We start from the raw sequence: 21,724 nt of genomic DNA, 5'->3' as shown, positions 1-21,724 counted from the left end.
TCCATATAGGCCTTTACAGAATACTAGCTCCCTTTTACAAAGGCGTCTGAGGGCCTATGTGCATCCAGGGTGCACCAAATCTGCATTACTGCCCGGCTACCGCATGCCGCAGGCATTAATTCTGAATTTGGCGTGCGCCAAAAACACGCGGTAGAAAATATTGTTCTATTTGCTACTGGATGGTGCTTACCTGGTGGAAAACGGCAGTGGACGCGTGCTACATGCCTACCGCACGGGTAGCGCATGAGACCTTATCGCTAAGTCAATGGGTGGCGGTAAGGTCTCATGCCAAAAATGGACACGCACTGGTTTTTAGTTTGCTGCGCATCCATTTTCCGGCCCCTTAAAAAAGGGCCCTTTTTCCACGATGTGGTAAAAACTGGCCGGCGCGCACCCAAAAGATGCGCTCGCACTGCTGCAGGCCATTTTTTTTGCCGCGGCTTAGTAAAAGGGCCCCTTATTGTCCATTTCACATCTAACTTTGAGCGCAAACATTTATGCCTGCAATGGCTGGTGTAAATATTTGTGCCCGACTAATGGCAGTTAGGCATGCAAATGCAGATGTTCTATAACACTGCGTCAAAATTCTGGAAACACTAAACTGGGGCTGAATATTGCCGGATACCTGGTTATGGGACAAGGTGCTGATCTTGGCCAGTTAAATGCTTTTGAAGATTGGGGGCAGAGGGGTAAGCACATAACGGGCTTACAATGTTCTTACCAACCGAACAACATCACAACAGTCACAGTAACCCTGTCCATATGGATCGAAACTGGTAACACCTACCTGGAAAGGAATATGCAGATTGATGGCCTCACCAACCACACAAACAAGGGTTTCCCTCAAGTTACGGGGCAGACGGATTTTGGGGCGATCTAACCAAACGATACAAATGAAGGAATCTTTATTAGAAGCATTTCCATGGTACCATCATCACGTTATGCTAAATAAAAGAAAGGAACTATGGGTGATCTCTAAAGCCCGGGTACAATGCTGTCTTTTGATAATTCTCACAGTGAGCTAATAATGACATCATGAAGAAGGAAAAGTCCAAAATAATAGTTAGCTGAGTGAATATAGATATATATTTTTTATGGATGTAGCACCAATCACTTCTTGACTTCTCTTTGGATAAGATCCGAGTGCAGATTCTGAGCCACAAGCTGACCACAGATGGGGTTCCACCCTGCCACATGACCTAACTGGGGAGACTACAACCAGTCAGTGTGAGGGTAATAGGCACTCTGGGGAAAACTTCAGCCCTATTTATCATTTATTAGGAACTTATTATACCACATCTTTCTAGCCAGTAAGTCAAAGAGGTTTACAAAGACTAAAATACATTGGAGAATGATAAGAAATCCATTATAGATAGAAAAGTACAACATCCCATGCCTTATAGTAATTTCACTATTAACAATATAACATACCCAATAGATACAACAATGAAAATCCTGGGAGTATGCATCGATCAACATCTGACATTTGACTTCCAAATTTCAAAAATAGTCTCCTCTATCTTCAACTCACTATGAAAGTTTAAAAAAAATTAGGCCTTTTTTTCCTAGTTCAATCATCCGCACTTTGACCCAATCCTTAATACTTTCCAAGCTCAACTATTGCAACGCCATTTATGCTGGATGCAAGAACCAGCAAATTAGAAAACTTCAAACAGCACAGAATACCATTGCTTGCCTGGTCTGCAGGGTACCACATTACTTGAAAGCCTCCTCTTTACTTCTAAAATTACACTGGCTTCCAGTAAAGGCCAGAATTAACTTTAAACTATGTGTATTTGTATACCAGATCTTGTATAAACCTCACATGCATGCAAAACTTCATTGAACTGCCTACACGAAATACTCTAACCACTTCTAAAGACTTTTTATCTCTTCACTATCCTTGTAAGAAAGTTATCTACAAATCTATTCATACTGCAGGCTTTTCCTATCAAACCACTAAGAAATGGAATTCATTACCTAAACATCTTAGATTCCTAGTAGACCCTGAGGCTCATTTTCAAAGCACTTAGACTTACAAAGTTACATGGAGGGACATAATCGAACGGGGTGCCCAAGTATTCCTGAGGAAGTCCTTACAGGACATCCCTGCAAAGGATGGGTGGCCATCTTTCGTTTTGATAATACGGTCGGACACGCCCAAATCTCAACATTTAGGTCGACCTTAGAGATGGTCGTCCTTAGAGATAGTCATCCCCGATTTTCGACGATAATGGAAACCGAGGACGCCCATCTCAGAAGCGACCAAATCCAAGCCATTTGGTCGTGGGAGGAGCCAGCATTCATAGTGCACTGGTCCCCTCACATGCCAGGACACCAACCGGGCACCCTAGGGGGCACTGCAGTCGAATTCAGAAAAAGCTCCCAGCTGCAAAGCTCCCTTACCTTGTGTGCTGAGTCCCCCAAACCCCCCCAAAACCCATTCCCCACAACTGTACACCACTACTATAGCCCTTAGGGATGAAGGGGGGCACCTACATGTGGGTACAATGGGTTTGTGGTGGGTTTTGGAGGGCTCACATTTACCACCACAAGTGTAACAAGTAGGGGGGATATGGGCCTGGGTCCGCCTGCCTGAAGTGCACTGCACCCACTAAAACTGTTCCAGGGACCTGCATATCGCTGTCATGGTGCTGGGTATGATATTTGAGGCTGGCATAGAGGCTGGAAAAATATTTTTAAAGTTTCTTTTAGGGTGGGAGATTAGTGACCACTGGGGGAGTAAGAGGAAGTCATTCCCGATTCCCTCTGGTGGTCATCTGGTCAGTTCGGGCACCTTTTTGAGGCTTGGTCGTAAGGAAAAATGGATCAAGTAAAGTTGTCCAAGTGCTCATCAAGGACGCCGTTATTTTTCCATTATCGGTCGAGGACACCCATGTGTTAGGCACGCCCCAGTCCCGCCTTCGCTATGCTTCCGACACGCCCCCGTGAACTTTGGTCGTCCCCGTGACGAAAAGCAGTTGAGGATGCCCAAAATCGGCTTTTGATTATGCCGATTTGGGCGACCCTGTGAGAAGGACGCCCATCTCCCGATTTGTGTCAAAAGCTGGGCGCCCTTCTCTTTCGAAAATAAGCCTGAAAGTAACCTACTGAATTTTGTAAGTCTAAGTGCTTTGAAAATATGATATGTCCTTCTGCAAAATGCTGAAAACATTCTTGATGAGTACTGCTTTTAATAATGACAAAATATAATTCAACTGTTAACAATATTATCTGTCTTCAACGCTTCTCTGATTGTAATAATCTATGTCTTTTGGCATGATTTAATCTATGCTTACTGTTAGTCACTGCTGTTTATTGCTTGTAAACCACATTGAACCTGAGCCAGCATGGGATAATGTGGGGTATAAATATCATAAATAAATAAATTAAGAATCAGGTTCATAAGTCAATTCTCGTCTTCATATATTAACAGTTCTCGCCTCCTGTTCCCTGTAAGGATGAGGCTGGAACAATTTTAACAGGGCAAAGGAGGCCTCTGCCTGGTTCAGTCGCACTGACCTGTCCTAGAGCAGATATTCGGCAGCAGTTAACCAGAGACTGCCACTGAATATTTGCTCTGATTGCTGCGGCAGTCTCTGGTTAGTGCCAGGCCAGACCCAGAAGTTATCCGGGCCTCCAATATTAAATGCCAGTCCCCAGACAACTATCTGAACAAGTAGGACCACACAATCAGTTGGTACCCAGATAATTTCTGGCGACCGGACAGCAGTCAGATATCCGTTGCCAGTCTCTGGATTAGGTCCATCATTGAATATCAAATTCAGCCTGCGACAGTCACAGCCTTAAAAATGACTGACCGCTGCCGGCTAAATATCGGGCCCATTGTCAATCTAGTGAAGGAAATCATAATCCTATGTCTTCTGCTATTATGACTTGTACAGCCAGTCAGTGAGGGAATGTTGGGGGAATACGGTAGCAAGTATTCAGGGATACACACTGAAGGCCATGCCAAGCATATAGGAGGGGGTCTGCTCAGAAATGAAATGAGATGGTCAAGTAGAAGTTATGTAAATAACGGGGATGTGTCTTATATAAAATACCTGGCACGTAGCATAGCCCTATCATTCAAGTACAAACTGGATTTGGGCAGAATTTGTTTTCCTCAATAGTGTGTGAAGACATGACAGGTCAGACATTGACTTCTTCAAGCTACCTCTTGACTGATTTCTGCTAACTACGCATGTCTGGCGTATATCATTTTATGCACCTTCTGCCAAAATAGGTAGCGCTAAAGGGCATCACTCATTAGTGAGGAGTGGTTAACAAAATTAGCAAGTGTTATGTTACTAATCAGTATTATATGTATACACCAATAAGTCATGTATGTATTATCCTGGGTGGTACTATGGAAATCGCAATATTGTAATGCTATATAAGGTACAGCACAATGCTCTGTAATTCAGACAGAGAATCTGATTGCTGAAGCTCTGCCTCTCAAGCGCTGATACGATAAACACTTTCTTATAATGCTATGGAAACTGGTTATTTGATTTTCTACCAGTGTTGTTGGATGGGAATCTGGAGACTTTGAATTGGGCTGTTTCGGATTGCCCAGGGATACTGGTTACCGCTTGGTGCCAGTTAGGAAAATGTATTCTTACTGCGGTGCTGTGTGTGGCTGGGTTTTCTCTGTGGTCCCTTCAATGCCTCTTGATTTCTCACTTTTCTTTCCTCCTGCTAGCACAAAGCCAATATAGCATTATAGAAACTTTGAAGGTGGTTTATTTAACTGAATAATTTGGCTTGCACTTTTGTTATCTGCATCTCGCAGCTGGAAATTTTTTTATGCTCCTATCTCAGGGTTTCACTCTCAGGTTTCGGGGATACCCTTTTTTTCCAGTTTGAAGGATCCTCGAGCCCCCTCTTTACTGGTTGAGGGGCTCCCGGGTCTGTCCCATCACTAGGTTAGATAAGGCTGATCCTGACACACTGCACAGTGATGATAAACCTTCAATCACTGACAAACTTCTCAAGGAATGACAGAGATCAGCTGCTTGGCCAGGGCGAGGTGGGCCTTTTGCTTACGTTTTGCCATCATATTCCCTATACCTGTGTTTCAGGATAGCATATCCTGCACTTTAATATTCCCTTATCTCTTGTTTGTCCTGTTTGTCTGTACTAATTAGATTGTAAGCTCTATCGATTACAGACGAGCTGTTAACACAACGGGAAGTCTACCCCAATTGCCTTACTTACCCCTTGCGCAATAGTTCGCAAGCTGACCTATAGGACTCTATTGACCCCTGATGCAGGCGGTTATACGCCGAAACACGGCCCGTGTCGGGTCTTTGTTATATTAAAGGACTACATTTTTCTCAATCCTGAAGGCCCAGTGTCTGCTCTTTTTGTTTGCTTTGCTGTAATACTATGACCATCAAATCTCACAAGCTTTACTGCAAATCCAGGGCTATTGAAATGCCCAGTCAGGGCACCTGTGCATCCTTCACCCTAAACCAGATTAAATTTTGGCAGAGGAGCAGTAAGCCACCAGGCAGCAAAAACAGATGGGGGAAGGGAAGGTGTAGATTGCTGGCTAACAGCTGAGACCTCCTTTTCTCCTCTCACAGCAAAACTGGGTCCTGGAATTTGCTTTCTGATGTAAACACTTGTCTTTATCTGTCTCAGAGGAATCCAGAAACTTGACTCTCTTTCCAGTAAAGAATGATATGCCTGAGCGCCTTCCACTATCAATCCCTACAAACACAAAAATTGTTCCACTAGAGTCTAGTGTACATTTTTGGCAGTCACTCTGCAGCGAGATACCATGATTCCTTTAAATGTGCATGACAAGACTCTTTATTCTAGACTGCTTGGGTGTTTGCTGTGTAATAGTTTGGTGGAAGAATGTAAGAAATAGTTGACTGATCCGCAATGGGTTTAAGATTATTTAAGGCATCTATGAAACTAAGAGGCATATTTTCAAAGCACCTAGACCTATAAAGTTACATAGGGGTCATTTTTGATATGATGTCTAAGTCCGATTTGGAATGTTTTGCACAAAACGTCCAAAATCCGAATAGGAAAGGTCATTTTCGAAAAAGAAAAATGTCTGGGTTTCCCCCCCCCCCCCCCCCCCCCCCCCAAAATACTGTTTCAAACAAGGTTTTGTTCTTTGGACATTTTGTTTTTTGGTCCATTTTCGAAAACAAAAATCTGAAAAAGTGCAAAATGTAGAGATTCATGCTATTTGGATGTAGGAGGAGCCAGCATTTTTAGCAGACAGGTTCCCCAGACATCCCAGGAGAGCAATGGGGCACTCTAGAGGGCACTTCTGTGCACCTTATAAAAATGCTCCCAGGTACACATCTCACCGCATTGTTTGAAAATAATGTACTAAGTGAATCAGTCTTGTCTGTGCCGTTAGGGCTTCTTTTACTAGGCCTCACTAGAGATTCCCATGAGGTAAATGAGAGGAAGCCCATAGGAATTTAATGGGCTTCCTCTCATTTGCCGCATCGGGAATCACTAGCACGGCTCAGTAAAAGAGGCCCTTAGTGAGAAGTGATCATTGCACTATGTAGTACAGAGGGTGGGATCTCGTCAGAAAGATTTCTACTTATTCTATAACTGTATGTTATTATGGCAGATATAGCATATTCCTTTATGTCTCTGATGTGCTTTCTCTCTGTATAGATCAGTCCACCCCACCAGAACTGCAAAGCAACCTATAACACAATTGAGAAACATCACCCCTATCTCCAGTAGCAGACTGTAGGCAATTTATCTGCTCATAAATTAGGATTTATTAATCACCTGGATGAAGAGATTCACCCAAGGTATAGCTTGATATAAACAACTTACATTCTTTTAATAGCATAACGATGATCAAATATCAGCCTAAGCCAAAAGCGAAATGAGCCTTCAAGGAAAGGGGTGTCTCAACCTTGCTTTATTAGTCAGATCCGGCACGGTCCGTGTTTCCGTCAGGGATGTATCAATAGTATCTGAATCCAAGAAAAAGCATCCACAGTCGCAAAACACCCTTGTCTTTAAAAAGACAGGTGCTGCTGTAAACTGAACTAAATAGCACCAAACCCAGGCAGCGCAAACGCAAAACAGATTCCATAAAATCTTCTCGCCTTCGACACAACCGCCAAATGTTGCAGCAGCCACAAGGGTGTTTTGCAACTGTGGATGGTTTTTCTTGGATTCAAATACTATTGATAGACCCCTGACGCAGGCTGTTCCCGCCGACCAATAAAGCAAGGTTGAGACACCCCTTTTCTTGAAGGCTCCTTGTGATTTTTTGCTTTTGGCTTTAGGTTTCCCTCTCTTTTGTTTTCTATTTGTTTGTTTCAAATATCAGGCCTAAAACGCACTGAATCGCAGCCCAGGCAAAATGGTACATTCTCCTCTTTACCAGCAGCCTACAAGCTCCAGCGGCCTCCTCCTTCCTCACAAGGAGCCGGTGTCTTTAAAAGGGCCCTGAGTGATTCAAGGGTGGGCGGGGTGGGAGACTTGAATTCCTAAGAGGCCAGTACACCCCAACTCACTCTGCACTGACCTAAGGAAGGAGCAGAAGGCTGGAGAGCTCATCACAAGTCCAACGAAACTTTAGCAATTAAAAGTTGTTTGTTACTTTTCATTTTATGAGATTGGGAATCTTTCTCTCTCCACTTCCTGCATCATGAACACTATTTTACCTGATTTGAAGACACTCTTCTCCAGCAAGCTCGAAGCGAGTAACAAAATTATACATAAACAACAATATAACAAGGCAATAATAACACACCTTGATAAAAATAGATACAATAAAAATTACAGTAAATAAACCTTACATAACTTCCCCCACCCCTATATAAAACCTCCCATAGTCTTAAATACCAAAACATTTTTAAAAATACTAGGCCTTCAAATGTTTCTAAAAGAAGAATAGCATTGAAATCAATAAGAATATCATTCCAGTGTTTGGATCCATAACTACGAACGGAAGTGGATACTCATGTAATTCCACTTGGGATCTGAAGTAAGCATTGCTCCAACACAACCTTTGATTAAAAATATAAATAAATACAAAGTTTGCCCTCAGTGTGAACCTCCCATAGTCTTAAATACCAAAACATTTTTAAAAATACTAGGCCTTCAAATGTTTCTAAAAGAAGAATAGCATTGAAATCAATAAGAATATCATTCCAGTGTTTGGATCCATAACTACGAACGGAAGTGGATACTCATGTAATTCCACTTGGGATCTGAAGTAAGCATTGCTCCAACACAACCTTTGATTAAAAATATAAATAAATACAAAGTTTGCCCTCAGTGTGAACCAGGATCATAGCAATGACCCCTTTGCTGCAACGGAACTGGAAGTTAGTAGGCCTGAATCAGCCCAATTCTAACCTGTGCTGAATCTATACACTAGAAAAATTGCCAGGATATTCCATTGTACAATCTGCCAGAGGGACAAGCCTACATATTAAGAAACAGAGTACGCTGTTCATTTATCATGATCTATAGGCTTCCCTTCATCATGGAAGAGAACACGTAACATAGATCACTGAGAAGTCTATTTACCTCCTATCTCCCTAACGTGGATGGCTTGGTTAAGGACAGCAGGACTGCTGACTCCAACACAATTGGTTGCCTTTACTCGGACAAGGATTTTATTGCTGGTGGTCAGGCCCCGGATCATATAGTGCGTGGTAATGACGGGTTCTGAATTTGCAGTAAGCCAAGCGTCTGCTAAAGAAGAAAAAGAAAAGTCACTCAACACGTTAGAATGACAAACTTGTACCATTCTGATTTCAGTCTCGGGCATGTCTTGGATAGCAATCACAGGAAAAGAGGTCTGGAGTCTACACGGGATGAGACAGAATCTCAATATAAACCTCACACCTCCAAGTCTGTGACACATGCTCACATCTGCAGAAAATCCCCCGAACGACAGGTGCAAAACCCAGCTTGAACATGACAGCTCTGCCTGCGAAAATAACAGGAGTGGCCAAGATGAGAATCTAGAGACTGGATATTGAATATCCAAAGTCAACATTTCCAATGACTCAACACAGCCGTGTTTTGGCAAAACAATACCTCCGTCAGGGTCCAAAATGGTCTGGATACAACAACCAATAGTCATATGAAACATAAATAGGTCTTGATAAAGACCCAATATGGACATTGGGGTATATTGCAGCAACAAAGTGGCCCAGGGGATTTTTAAACAGTGGCCCAAGTAGCATTACATTGTGATTTACTTGACTGTAATCCATTCATTGGCTGGCAACTGCAACACACCCCATTGGTAGGCCAGTTGAAGCTGAATTATGAATTTGTGCTAATCTCCACCTCCTCTGAATCTCCCTCCATTGATTGCTGCTGTATGCTGCAGAGCTGCCACAGGTGCCCAATTTTTGAGAGAGAGAGAGAGAGATAGAGATTTTAAGACATGCCACTAGCCCTATCCCATTCTGCCCAGCCCCACCCCCATCCCCTCCTTCTTTACCTCCTGGCTCTATCCCCTGGCACATCTCCATTGGAGTAGAGGAGAAGCATAATGGTTGGTGTAGTGGGCCTTGATCCTGGTGACCTGGGTTTAATTCCCACTGCAACTCCTTGTGACCTTGGGAAAGTCACTTAACCCTCCATTGCCCCAGCTACAAAACTTAGATTGTGAGCCCTCTAGGGACAGAGAAGGTACCTGCATATAAATTTGTACAGCACAGCATGCCCCCGATTTTCAAAGCAATTTAACCGTCCAGGAACGGCACCTGGCTGGTTAAATGGTACATAGCTGGTTATCCCCTGCTGAATATTGCCGAATAATTGGCTATCTCCTGCTGAATATGGCGGCTAGCAGACAGCTGGTTATATTGCCCGATTTAACCGGTTATATTTGGCCGCGTGAAAACCTGGTAAATCTTTGGCCAGTTTAAAGATAACCGGCTAAGTCTGAATACTGACTTAGCCAGTTATCTTTAAACCATCCAAAATAAAACGGATATTCAATGCCGGTCACCAGAAACGGCCCAGCATTGAATATCCAAGCTTTGTGCCGACCATGGGAGTTAGATGGTCTAACTCCTGTGGTCTTAATATCAACCCCACTGTCCCTAGTGGTTTCAAGTTGGACAGATCTAGGGCCTGGCAGCACTCATCGATAATGGATCGTAGAACATGTGTTGGCGAATAAGGGATTGTAAATGCCAATAAATACGCAGGGGACCCCATCTTAAAGACCTTAAAAATGAGAACCAAAATTTTATCAATAACCCTTTGTTGAACCAGGAGCTAATAGTGCACAACCAAAAAGGAGGCATGGGCGGGTCATGGGTGTTCCCAAAACTTGCACGCAGTGTTATAGAATAATGTGTCAGCACATGGGCGGGTCAGGGGTGGTCCCAGAAGTTGCACAGAGTTCTATAGAATAATGCGTCAGCATATGGACGGGTCAGAGGTGGTCCCAGAAGTTGCACGCAGTGTTATAGAATAATGTGTCAGCACATGGACGGGCCAGAGGTGGTCCCAGAAGTTGCACACAGTGTTATAGAGTAATGTGTCAGCACATGGGTGGGTCAGGGGTGGTCCCAGAAGTTGCATGCAATGTTATAGAGTAATGTGTCAGAACATGGACAGGTCAGGTATGGTCCTAAAAGTTACATGCAGTATTATAGAATAATGCATCAGCACATGGGCGGGTCAGGGGTGGTCTCAGAAGTTGCACGCAGTGCTATAGAATAATGCGTCAGCACATGGGCGGGTCAGCAGTGATCTCAGAAGTTGCACGCAGTGTTATAGAGCAATGTGTCAGCACATAGACAGGTCAGGTGTGGTTCTAAAAGTTACATGCAGTGTTATACAGTAAGGCGTCAGCACATGGACGGGTCAGAGGTGGTCCCAGAAGTTCCACGTAGTGCTATAGAATAATGTGTCAGCACATGGGCGGGTCAGAGGTGGTCCCAGAAGTTGCACGCAGTGTTATAATGTGTCAGCACATGGGCGGGTCAGAGGTGGTCCCAGAAGTTGTACGCAGTGTTATAGAGCAATGTGTCAGCACATAGGTCAGGTGTGGTTCTAAAAGTTACACGCAGTGTTATACAGTAATGCATCAGCACATGGGCGGGTCGAGGTGGTCCCAGAAGTTGCATGCAGTGTTATAGAGCAATGTGTCAGCACATAGGTCAGGTGTGGTTCTAAAAGTTACACGCAGTGTTATAGAATAATGCGTCAGCACATGGGTGGGTCAGGGGTGGTCCCAGAAGTTGCACGCAGTGTTATAGAGCAATGTGTCAGCACATAGATAGGTCAGGTGTGGTTCTAAAAGTTACACGCAGTGTTATAGAATAATGCATCAGCACATGGGTGGGTCAGAGGTGGTCCCAGAAGTTGCACGCAGTGTTATACAGTAATGTGTCAGCACACGGGCGGGTCAGGGGTGGTCCCAGAAGTTGCACGCAGTGTTATAGAATAATGCATCAGCACATCCAACTTGGGCAACAGGTTTCAGCAGGCGTAGGTTTGGTGCCCACAGATTTGGCAGTAAGCACTATTCTACCTTTTATAGACTATCGCTTAGCACCGATCTTTTCCAGTGTCCATTTTTCAGCACCACCTATAGAAATCCCCTCAAGGGGCACAAAGAACTTGTCCTAAATGAGTTATAAACATATTTCTTGTGACTTTGGAGGTTCCATCCAGGACTAGAGTAAAACGGGATTGGGCTAGGGAAGGAGCCTTTTCGTGTTTGACTCCTAGTTTGTAGAATGAACCAGGGCTGCCAACAGACTAAGCCAGGCCCAGGGCAAGGCCGCCCTCCCCCCGCGCCGCCGCCCTCGCCTCCACCGCTGCCACTGCAGTCCCCAGTCTCACCTGCCTGCCCTCAGCTACGTCCACCACTGGGCCCCCTGCATTAAAATCGGCAGCGCCTCAGCTCCGTTTGGAAAGGTAGATCGCCACCCTTCGGGCCTTCCCTCACTGTGTCCCGCCCTCATCTGATGTAACTTCCGGTCCGAAGGGAGGCGATCTGCCTTTCCCCCTTGCCCCCCCCCCCCCCCCCTCTTGGTGGCCCTGGAATGAACTTCCTAAGTACATCCAAGTAAAAATGATGACATAGAAATTTAACACTTTATTTAAATGTATTTATTTCTGTTTGGTTTTTAATATTGATAGTGTTACAGGATTAAGGATCTTTTACGCTTTCTGCCATTGAAGAGATGGTTACTATTTTAGAAAGTGAGATAGGTTCTCTGAGTGATTGTGGCTTTCCTATCTGGCCTATGGAGTTCCTTTCTGTGTGATAATTTGAGCACGAGAAGACTCATACAGCAAAGTGTGCAGGGTTTCACAAATAGAGGTCTCCATATGTAACAATGCACAAAACAGGGACGTAGCTAGGTGGGGCCACGGGGGCATGGGCTCCCGCAGATTTAGCCATGGCCCCCCTGCTTTCACCCCCCGCCGCCGACCCTCCCCTGCTACATTTCACTCCCCCTCCCGCCGCCGCCAACCCTCCCCCACCGCTGCCGTCAGGTACATTTGCTGGCAGGGTTCCCCAACCCCCACCAGCTGAAGTCCTCTTCAGTGCTGGTCTCCGGCACGTTGCTGATCTGGATTCTGTTTTTGTGAGTCTCACAGAAACAAAATCCAGATCAGCGAACGCGCCAAACTCGGAGACCAGTGCTAAAGGGGACTTCGGCTGGCGGGGGTTCGTGTAGGACGTCAGGACTCACAGAAACAGATCAGCGAACTTCGGCTGGCGGGGGTTGGGGACCCCCGCCAGCAAAGGTACCTGGCGGTGGCGGGGAAAAGTTTGTTGCGGTAGGATGGGGGAGGGATGGTGGCACCGGGGGGGGGGGGGGGTCAAAAGTGGCGGGGAGGTCGGCGGCGCTTGGGGGGGGCTAAAATGTGCCCCCTCACCTCGGGGTCTGGACCCCCTCCCACCGAAGTCTGGCTACACCCCTGGCACAAAATGGCCTGAAACATGCAAAAAGATCAATGTTTCAGACTTTTATGTGGCTGTGCGTTAAGCAAAAAAATAGGAACTGTGGAGCTGGGGAAAGGAGTGGACCAGAGGCAGGAGCAACAGGAGCGGAGAGGCTGGACTAGGGTCAGGGACTATTCTCTGCTCTGTTCCAGGCTCCTCCCTCCCCTCCTCTTCCTTGCAGACTGCCTGGAAGGGAGGGGCTGGGGCAGGACATCCCCTGCTGCTCCGGAGTCTGCCCATTCCCTGAGAAATTAAGCCCTGGTGTTACCCACAGGGTCAGTTTCTGAAATTCTGCACACAATTTAGCCAGTCCTCATAGTAAACATTTACCCTGGAAGCTGCTATGTGCCAGACATTGTGCAAACTCACCAATAACGAGCTGCTGCAATATAAAAGCATGTAAATCAGCTCATTTGTGCATTTCTTGCGACATATGTAAGACAAACAAGAATGCGCTGAAGTGAAAAAGTTATCGCTAGAAAAGTTCTGCATGTAAGTTTTCTACCTCACTCACCTGCTGATGAGCCCCAGTAAAAACGCTGCAGGGGACAAATTGCTACTTTTCACTCACTTTAGTAAAGCGGCTTAAGGTCTATGATGTTTACTATATCTGGCCTTCTGACTGGGTAATAATTTAATTTAGTTAATTTACTCTAAGAATACTGCTTGTATTCCACTTTTTCAATCACAGAAAAACAGTCATCGTTAAAAGACAATACGTGTAATATTAAAATAATTCCCAATCCTCCTAACACCAAAGCCCAGCCTCATTTTCAACCCGCACAGCACCTTAATATTAATGATGTACCCATTTACTGGTTCAGCTATCATAAACTCCTACACAGAGCCATTTTTTATAGAAGTGGTTCAAGCCTACAGACACGCAGACAGGGAAAATGAAAAGAGCCATACTTCCTTCCTTGATGTACTCCAGCAGGTAGCCATCCAGGCCTGCAGCTCCCACCCTCTCTGGGGCTTTCCATTTCAGGGTCACAGAGTTATCACTCACATCTTCCACCGACAGGTTCAGTGGTTGGCTGGGAGGTTCTACAAAAGAGATGATCAGCAGCAAATTACAGACCTTCTTGACATGATGCTGCTGAAAACCCCATGTACAAAGGTTGTATTAGACCACCTCTGCTCCTAGCACCTTCTTTCCTTCCCCACAGTATAGAGATCTGATCACTGAGGTCCCCTGATTGAGATCTGGTTCTCAGGATATCTACATTGCTTATATATGAAGCAGATCTCTAGATGTTTGATTACCCTAAAAACAACTTAATTTCAAAGACTATCATAGCCTTTTTGTACCACAGGGGTATTTTTTCCATACCCTAGAATCATTTCATCCTCCCAGTCTTTCCTGCAGCCTTTTTATCTCTTCCCACCCCTTGTCCTCCCCATGCTGTAATTTCCAGTTCCATGCCTCACCCTCTTTGGGCATCTCAGGCTCTGAAGATGATAGACCTGTGGCAGATGCCTGTGGTTCCAGCGGAGCTGCAGCCTCCTCTGGGGCAGGAGTCACAGTGTCGTCTTCTTTGGCTGTCTTGGCAGGCAGCTTCTTGGCCAGAGCTTTCTCGATGGGGGCCTTGGCAGGCATGATACCTTGGTTTGGGTGCTCTCTACTGTTGTGCAGGACTGTGCTGGGGTTCTCCCAGGCTGGGTTTTATATAGACTCTGTGGGCTCATGTCTCAGCTGTTCCTCACTCAAGATCTATTCCAGTCCCAAAGCACAGACTGAACTAGAAATAGCTCATGGGCTAGGCCCAGTCCCTGTAAGAGACTTGATGGCCTGTTTCCAGCTCCAGGGATCAACTCCATCAGAAACTGAAGCTGTTCAGATTTTGGGGGTAATAGGAGGCAGACTAGAAGGAAGATGGGAGAAGGCTTCTGCAAAGTGCATCTGAATTGGGAACGAGAGCTCAGGTGGAAGAAAAACCATATGCTGCTGTTGACTGTCATAACAATAGGCGCCATCTGGTGGCAACTGGGTAATACTGCATTCACACATGACTATTCTTCTGATGCAGGACAAGACAGTAATCATTGAAACCTTCTCCCATAGACTTCAGGGACCTGATATTGAAAGGATTTATGTTCCTAATTTAGGAGCCCTTTTACTAAAGCTTGGCATGCACTTAGAATGCACTAAATTCTAAGAAGCCCCTAGGTATATAATGAGCTACTTACCACTTAAGGATATGGAAGTAAGCGTGAGCATAGCCAAGGGATGAAAAGAGGGTGGCCCACAGGGGGCGTAGTTTGCAAGGACATATGCCTACTCTGACAGGGGGCTGCAGGGGTGAGGATAGGAAGGAAACTAGCTCCTTTCATCCTAGCCCACTAGAGATTACTTGCAATCGGGGAGGGGAGATGGTTCATTTTGACTTTGCAGACTATTTAAAGTTGACAAGCCCTAGGCATTAGTGTGGCCAAGAATGGAAGTTGTTCCTGGCCACAGTCATCTGAACTGAAAATTATACTGGGATTTACTAAACCGTTGTACAGAGATGCAGCAGGATAGTGTGGAAAAGGTCTATTTTATTACACCTTAGACCAGGGGTAGGCAACTCCGGTCCTTGAGAGCCGCAGGCAGGTCAGGTTTTCAGGATATCCACAATGAATGTGCAGGAGATAGATTTGCAAGCACTGCCTCCATGGTATGCAAATCTATCTCCTGCATATTCATTGTGGATATCCTGAAAACCTGACCTGCCTGTAGCTCTCGAGGACTGGAGTTGCCTACCCCTGCCTTAGACAATATGGACCTTTATTTCATTCGTATTTATTGGGGTATCTTGAAGACCCAGTTGACTGGGATCATCAGTACAGGTGGTGGTACAGAATGGATAAACATGAATCAATTGTTTATTCTTTCAAATAGTACTAAGACTAGCAGACACTCAATGAAGTTATATGGTAATACTTTTAAAATAAATAGGAGAAAATATTTTTTCACTCAACGAATAGTTAAGCTCTGGAACTTGTTACCAGAGAATATGGTAATAGCAATTAGCATATCTGGGTTTTAAAAAGGTTTGGACAAATTCCTGGAGGAAAAGTCTATGTCTGTTATTGAGATAGACATGGGGAAAGCCAGTGCTTCGCCCTAGGATTTATAGCATAGAATGTTGCTGCTCTTTGGGATTCTGCCAGAAACTTGTGACCTAGATTGTCCACTGCTGGAAGCAAGATACTGAGTTAAATGGACCCATCAATCTGCCCCAATATGCCTATTCTTCTGCTCTTATGCTCTACTTAATCTCTGTCTCTGTAGAGGTGCAGTCTCTCCTGAACTGGACATGACACTTCAGCTGAGGCTGATAGTCTAAGTATTTCTGTAGCATTCAATTCTGAATGAATGAGTGTCTGTGAGAGAGAAACCTACTCTGTAATCAAACAGAACAAACAAAATTAGCTTTATTCATAAATGAACATATTTTAAATTATTTTGAAATTCGAAAGACTAAAATAATGAGGAATAAGGAATTGCATTCTTCTATATATCCTCAGGATGGCGCCAAAATCCTTCAAATGATCCTATATCTAGGGCTTTTTCCACTTGTGTTCTAAGAAACCTGAGCTGAAATTAGTGAGGCAAGGCAGAATGTATAATAGCTACAGAGCTGCTACTGTACATACAAGAACTGATATCATGTGCTTTCAGGAACAATATATTATGATGCCATTTAGCTTCTGGAGCTAGCGTTTGCAGGAGAGCTAAATACACTGCCTGATATTTACAACCATTTAACGCGCCAGGAATGGTTCCTGGCCGGTTAAAGAGCACTTAAGTGGCTATCCAGCAACATTGAGCAGGAGATAGCTGGTAATCTCCTGCTGAACATTGCTGGTTAGCGCTTAGCGGATAACCACTTATATTGTGTGATAGAACCGGTTATCCGGTATTATTCAGCACATTGCCGACATGTCACCGGACTACATGCTAGACATGATCAAACTATCACCAAGAAATGCAAACCCAGGAACCAGAGATTACCTACTACTTCACCTGCCCAACTGCAAAAACGTACTATACAAGTCCACCTACATGGCGGGATTTAGCTACCTGGGTTCAGTAATTGGTCAGCGTCACATGCTACCAGGTTACCACTGGGTTAGCACAGAAGCCCTTACTGTCACCTCATTGGGTGGCAGTAAGTGCGCTCCCCCTTGCAGGGCCACCGAGAGACTAGGCTGAGCCCGGGGCAAGGCCGCCCCACCTCTGCCACCCCCGCTGCCCCCTGCCACTGACACCCCCCATCTCTTCCCCTGCCACTGCCGCCCCCCGTCGCTCCCCCCACCGCTGCAGTCCGCGGTCTCACCTGCCTGCCTCCACAGCTCCAGGCCCCCTTCATTCAAAGCGGCAGTCACAGATCGTGTCTTTTCTGGCCTTCCCTCCCTGTGTCCCGCCCTCGTCTGATGTAACTTCCGGTTTCCGCGAGGGCGGGACACAGGGAGGGAAGGCTAGAAGAGACACGATCTGCAACTGCCGCTTTGAATGCAGGGGGCCCGGAGCCGAGGAGGCAGGCAGGTGAGACCGGGGACTGCAGCGCTGGCGGCCTGACCCCGGCACTGGTCCCCCCTTGGAGTCCTGGGCCCGGGGAATTTTGCCCCCCCCCCCCTCACGCGGTAAAAGCAATCTTGAGCACATGGCCATGGCTATTTTCAGGCATTTTTATCCACTGCATCCCACCATGAAACAGGAAGTTCTGTCTGAGGAGGCGGGACGCTACAGAGAGAGGCTTCGGGTGGGTGAGAGAGAAGCAGCATGCCTTCAGCGCAGCAGCATTAAAGGCAAGTTCAGAGGGCCGAGACAGGCAGGTAGATTGAGCTGAGAGTGAGAGATAAGTACTTGCAGGGGGGAGGCTGTCAATCATTTCTCCCAACTATTTGAGTGCTGCAACAGAGGACATCCGGGGCCACGTATTGGAGAACATTGCTTTAAAGGCTTTGGAAAGTTGTTTTATGAATGAATGTACAGGATGAGTCTTGTCGGATAACTTATTTTTCACACATTATTAAATAGCTTCACCCTCTTTGACTGGCTTCATGATTACTAAAAATCCATTGTTATCCCTCTCTTAAGGACTCAGCATGTTGTAAGGAGTGGAAACGATTTCCTAGAGGTTTAATGACTTCTATAATTATGAATCTGAGAATGCTTACATACTGGTGCAGGATCTGTGACGAGGTCAGTTGCCCATTCACATCTCTAGAAGGCAAAAGCTTGAGGCACTGAGATTTGTGAATCTACTTCCTAAATATAGAAAGTCTGTTAGGGGCCGAAGTCCAGCTTTTCTGCCCATAGCTGGGCTGTGGGTGTATTTTCATGACCTTTTCTGTCCTGAAGGGTGTCCTGGAGTTCAGATCTTGCAATTTTCTGCAAAGATGATGAGATTCCCCTATGGCAACAGTGGTTGTGTGGAGGTGACTTTCCAGAGACTGTGTGGGCAACAGGAGAAAAGAGGATGGGCAGAGGGTATTGAGGAGTAATTCAGGTATGCTCCAGATCAAACAATGCCAGACACAGGATCTTCCACCATATTTAGACAGATTTTATCAGACATGCATAAGGCTGAGGAAGCACAATTTGCATGCAAAGTCTAAATTCCCTTAGAGGTACAGAACTCTCCTACAGGCAATATTCAGAAGCATCTTATCTAGTTAAAGGCAAAACTAAATCTTTGACTCACTTAGAGACACCTATTTCCCTGCCCACAGTTAACCGGATAAATTTGGCTGGACATAAAGTTAGCCAGTCAAAAGTGACAAAATCTGTGGGGAAACTGGAATTAAATTATACGTCAGGGTAATTCCGGGAGTTACCCAAATAATTTGCTTTGGCTGTTGTCCCCAAATGACATATCTGGTTAAAAGGGAAGCTTGCAACACCACTGCCCATGCTGTTCCTGCTGCCTGGTGGGGTGGATGTCTGTGGGGGCAGAGAGAAGGAGATTAGAGGTTTTCCTCTTTCTTCAAACCAGGTTCCATTCATTTCCGAATTAACAGCTTTTTTGTAAATGAGTGCATAGGTGATGGAGAGGAAGGCAGAAGAATCAGCATTTTGGGAAAGGCGCAGTGTGTAATGAAAGGAGAGAAAAAAGTAGTGGGGCGAATAGAGAAAGGAGCTTAATGGCACTTGGGCTGGTAGTGAGTGCACCAGCCTGCTTTACCCCCCATAACATTTTTTTGTTTCACTGATCTTCACTAACCCCCACCCCGAAATATCAGAAAGACTCTGGAATTTGGCTGAACCCCTGAGACACTCAGCCTTACTGGCACACAGAAAAAGAATGCTTCTCAAAAGTACTATCCTTTTCACACACATTCTGGGGCCTTCTGCTTCCTGATTCAAATGCAAATGTGAAAAGGGAAAAGAAAGTGCCTTTTGTAAGAGATTCTTCTGTTGCTCCAGCTAGTGCCAAGGTTTCAGGCTGTCATTTTCTGGCAGGCTCCTTGCCATGGCATTGCCTCTTTAAGACCCCTGGCCTTCCTGTTCAAAAGGTTCCTGCTTCCAAAAATCTGCCAGTCTGGGACCGGGCTGCAAATGCTCATCTGAAAGCTAGCAGAACCTCTAGGGTCCAGATGCTCAAAGCTTACAGGGCTTGTAATGTTCTGTTTTGACTGGTTTTAACCGGTTTTGCATGTATGTTATTGTGCGCCTAATGCTCAAAGGGTTTTGGCACTGCTTTTACCTTTCACGAAAGCAGCAGCCGAAAACTAGATGCAAATGTATTAAAACGAGCATTCCGTGCGATGCACTGACGTTTCCGTGCAATACACAGAAGGCAGCGCCTACTTGTAACGGTTTACAGTTTTCCGGCAGATCTGAGGTGGTGTTGCAAGTGAAAGGGCAACTTCTCGGTGGAGTGATCTGCAGCATTTTTCACGTGTGGCGTGTATCATATGTGTGCTGTGTGTGTGCCCGTAACAGTAGTGCAACCTTAAAAAAGAAAAGTTTTCTGGTTGCCACACACAAAATGCAACAATCAAAAAAGACAACAAGAAAAAGGTAACCAACAAGAACAGACCATAAACGTGGATATATGACATGAGTCTATGATGCATGCCTTTACAGCAGGGTCCAAAAGATCAGTTGGGCATGTGCAGGACATCCACGCTTATTGTGAGGCTGTTCTCTGAATGTGCTGGACTCTTTTCCTACTGAATTGCATGCAGGCTCCCCCCCCCCCCCCCCCACCCCCCACATCTCATTTTGAGCATTGGAGCCCCTAGGTGTAGTCATAGCACTATTGTTCCTTTTTACTTGTCTCTCCTATAAGGCATCTGTGTTTCTAAGGCTTGTACAATACTTATTAAGTTCACTGCTGGGGTGATTTCTGTTCAGACTGCTTTAGCTCCTTAAGAGGTGATTTGAACAGCTATCCAAGACTGCTTTAGGTATAGTTAGGATTTCATTTTAAGGGAGAACAACCCAGTGGGATTTATTGAATGCCCACTTAGTCTAGGAAGCTCATTACAACCCAGGGGGTTCCCAAACCAATCCTTGGAATCCACCCAGCCAGTCTGGTTTTCAGGATATCCACAATAAATATTTATCAGAGAGATTTGCATGCCCCTCCTGGCCATTTTAATCGCTTTGAACCTTGACCCCTGAATATCAAAAACACATGCTTTTAAATCATACTATGGGCAGTTCTGTAACAGGGTGCCTGCATTTATCTGCCATTTGAGCACATCAACGTAGAGAATACTGTCACCCATGAAAGTGACAGCAGAGTAACCAAGTGCCATTCTGTAAATGCAAGGGGGTGTATACATGGGTAGGGCATGGGCGGAGCGCCCAGTTACACACATAATTTATAGAATATTGTAAGTTACATCTGTTACTGTCACATTTACGTGACCATAGTTAGGTCAAGTCTATGGCTGGTGTCACTTCAGGCACATCAACAGACCCCTCCAAATCTGCTAATGTGGATTAAAGGATTTTAAAAAAGCTTTTGACAAAGTCCCTCATAAGAGACTCCTGAGGAAATTAAAAAGCCACGGAATAGGAAGGGATGTTCTGTTGTGGACTGGGAACTGGTTAAAAGGTAGAAAATAGTAGACTTAAATGGCCGATTGTCTCAATGGAGGATTTATTTGGATTTTGCTCACAACTTTTTTTTTTTTCAGTAGTAGCTCAAGTGAAATAGTGAAATGCTGCAAGGATCTGTACTGGGACTGGTGAATTTTAACATACTTATAAATGACATGGAAATAAGAATGAAGAGCGAGGTGATCAGATTTGTAGATTGCACAAAATTTATCACAGTTATTACATTGCATATGAACTGTGAGAACTTGCAAGAAGATCTTGGAATACTAGAAGACTGGAAATCCAGATAGTAACATATAGTAATCCTTCACAATGTAACTCCGTCTTCCATAACTCCTCACAATGTAACCTATAATCGCATTGTAACAAACTGTATTTCCATCATTCACAATGTATTGTAAGCCACACTGAGCCCGCAAATAGGTGGGAAAATGTGGGATACAAATGTAATAAATAAATAAATAAATAGTAGATGACGGCAGAAAAAGACCTGCACGGTCCATCTAGTCTGCCCAACAAGATAAACTCATATGTGCTACTTCTTGTGTATACCTTACCTTGATTTGTATCTGCCATTTTCAGGTCACAGACCATAGAAGATGAAATTTTATTGGGATTAAGTGCTAAGCGATGCACATAGGGATGAATGGCATTAGGACTGAACCACTACCTAAGAAAAAGATCTAGGTGTTTTCATGGACAGGACATTGAAATGT

The 21,724-nt window shown here is 45.0% G+C and overlaps 1 protein-coding gene across 1 annotated transcript in view; it reads right to left on the bottom strand.

Annotated features, from left to right (window-relative positions):
- The window catches only part of MYBPH (myosin binding protein H), a 48,903-nt gene extending 34,458 nt beyond the window's left edge, over positions 1 to 14,445 (bottom strand). Inside the window, exons 1-4 of the mRNA XM_030221464.1 lie at positions 14,375 to 14,445; positions 13,856 to 13,990; positions 8,539 to 8,706; positions 788 to 876 (exon numbers count right to left, since the gene is read on the bottom strand). Of these exons, the coding sequence (XP_030077324.1) occupies positions 788 to 876; positions 8,539 to 8,706; positions 13,856 to 13,990; positions 14,375 to 14,387 (405 nt within the window). The 5' untranslated portion in view covers positions 14,388 to 14,445. The remainder of the gene's footprint in view (positions 1 to 787; positions 877 to 8,538; positions 8,707 to 13,855; positions 13,991 to 14,374) is intronic.
- Positions 14,446 to 21,724: the final 7,279 nt, after the last annotated feature.

Source organism: Microcaecilia unicolor, chromosome 12 (assembly GCF_901765095.1).
Source record: "Microcaecilia unicolor chromosome 12, aMicUni1.1, whole genome shotgun sequence".
In the NCBI taxonomy this organism is placed as follows: Eukaryota; Metazoa; Chordata; class Amphibia; order Gymnophiona; family Siphonopidae; genus Microcaecilia; species Microcaecilia unicolor.
This window is presented reverse-complemented; position numbering and strand designations above follow the sequence as displayed.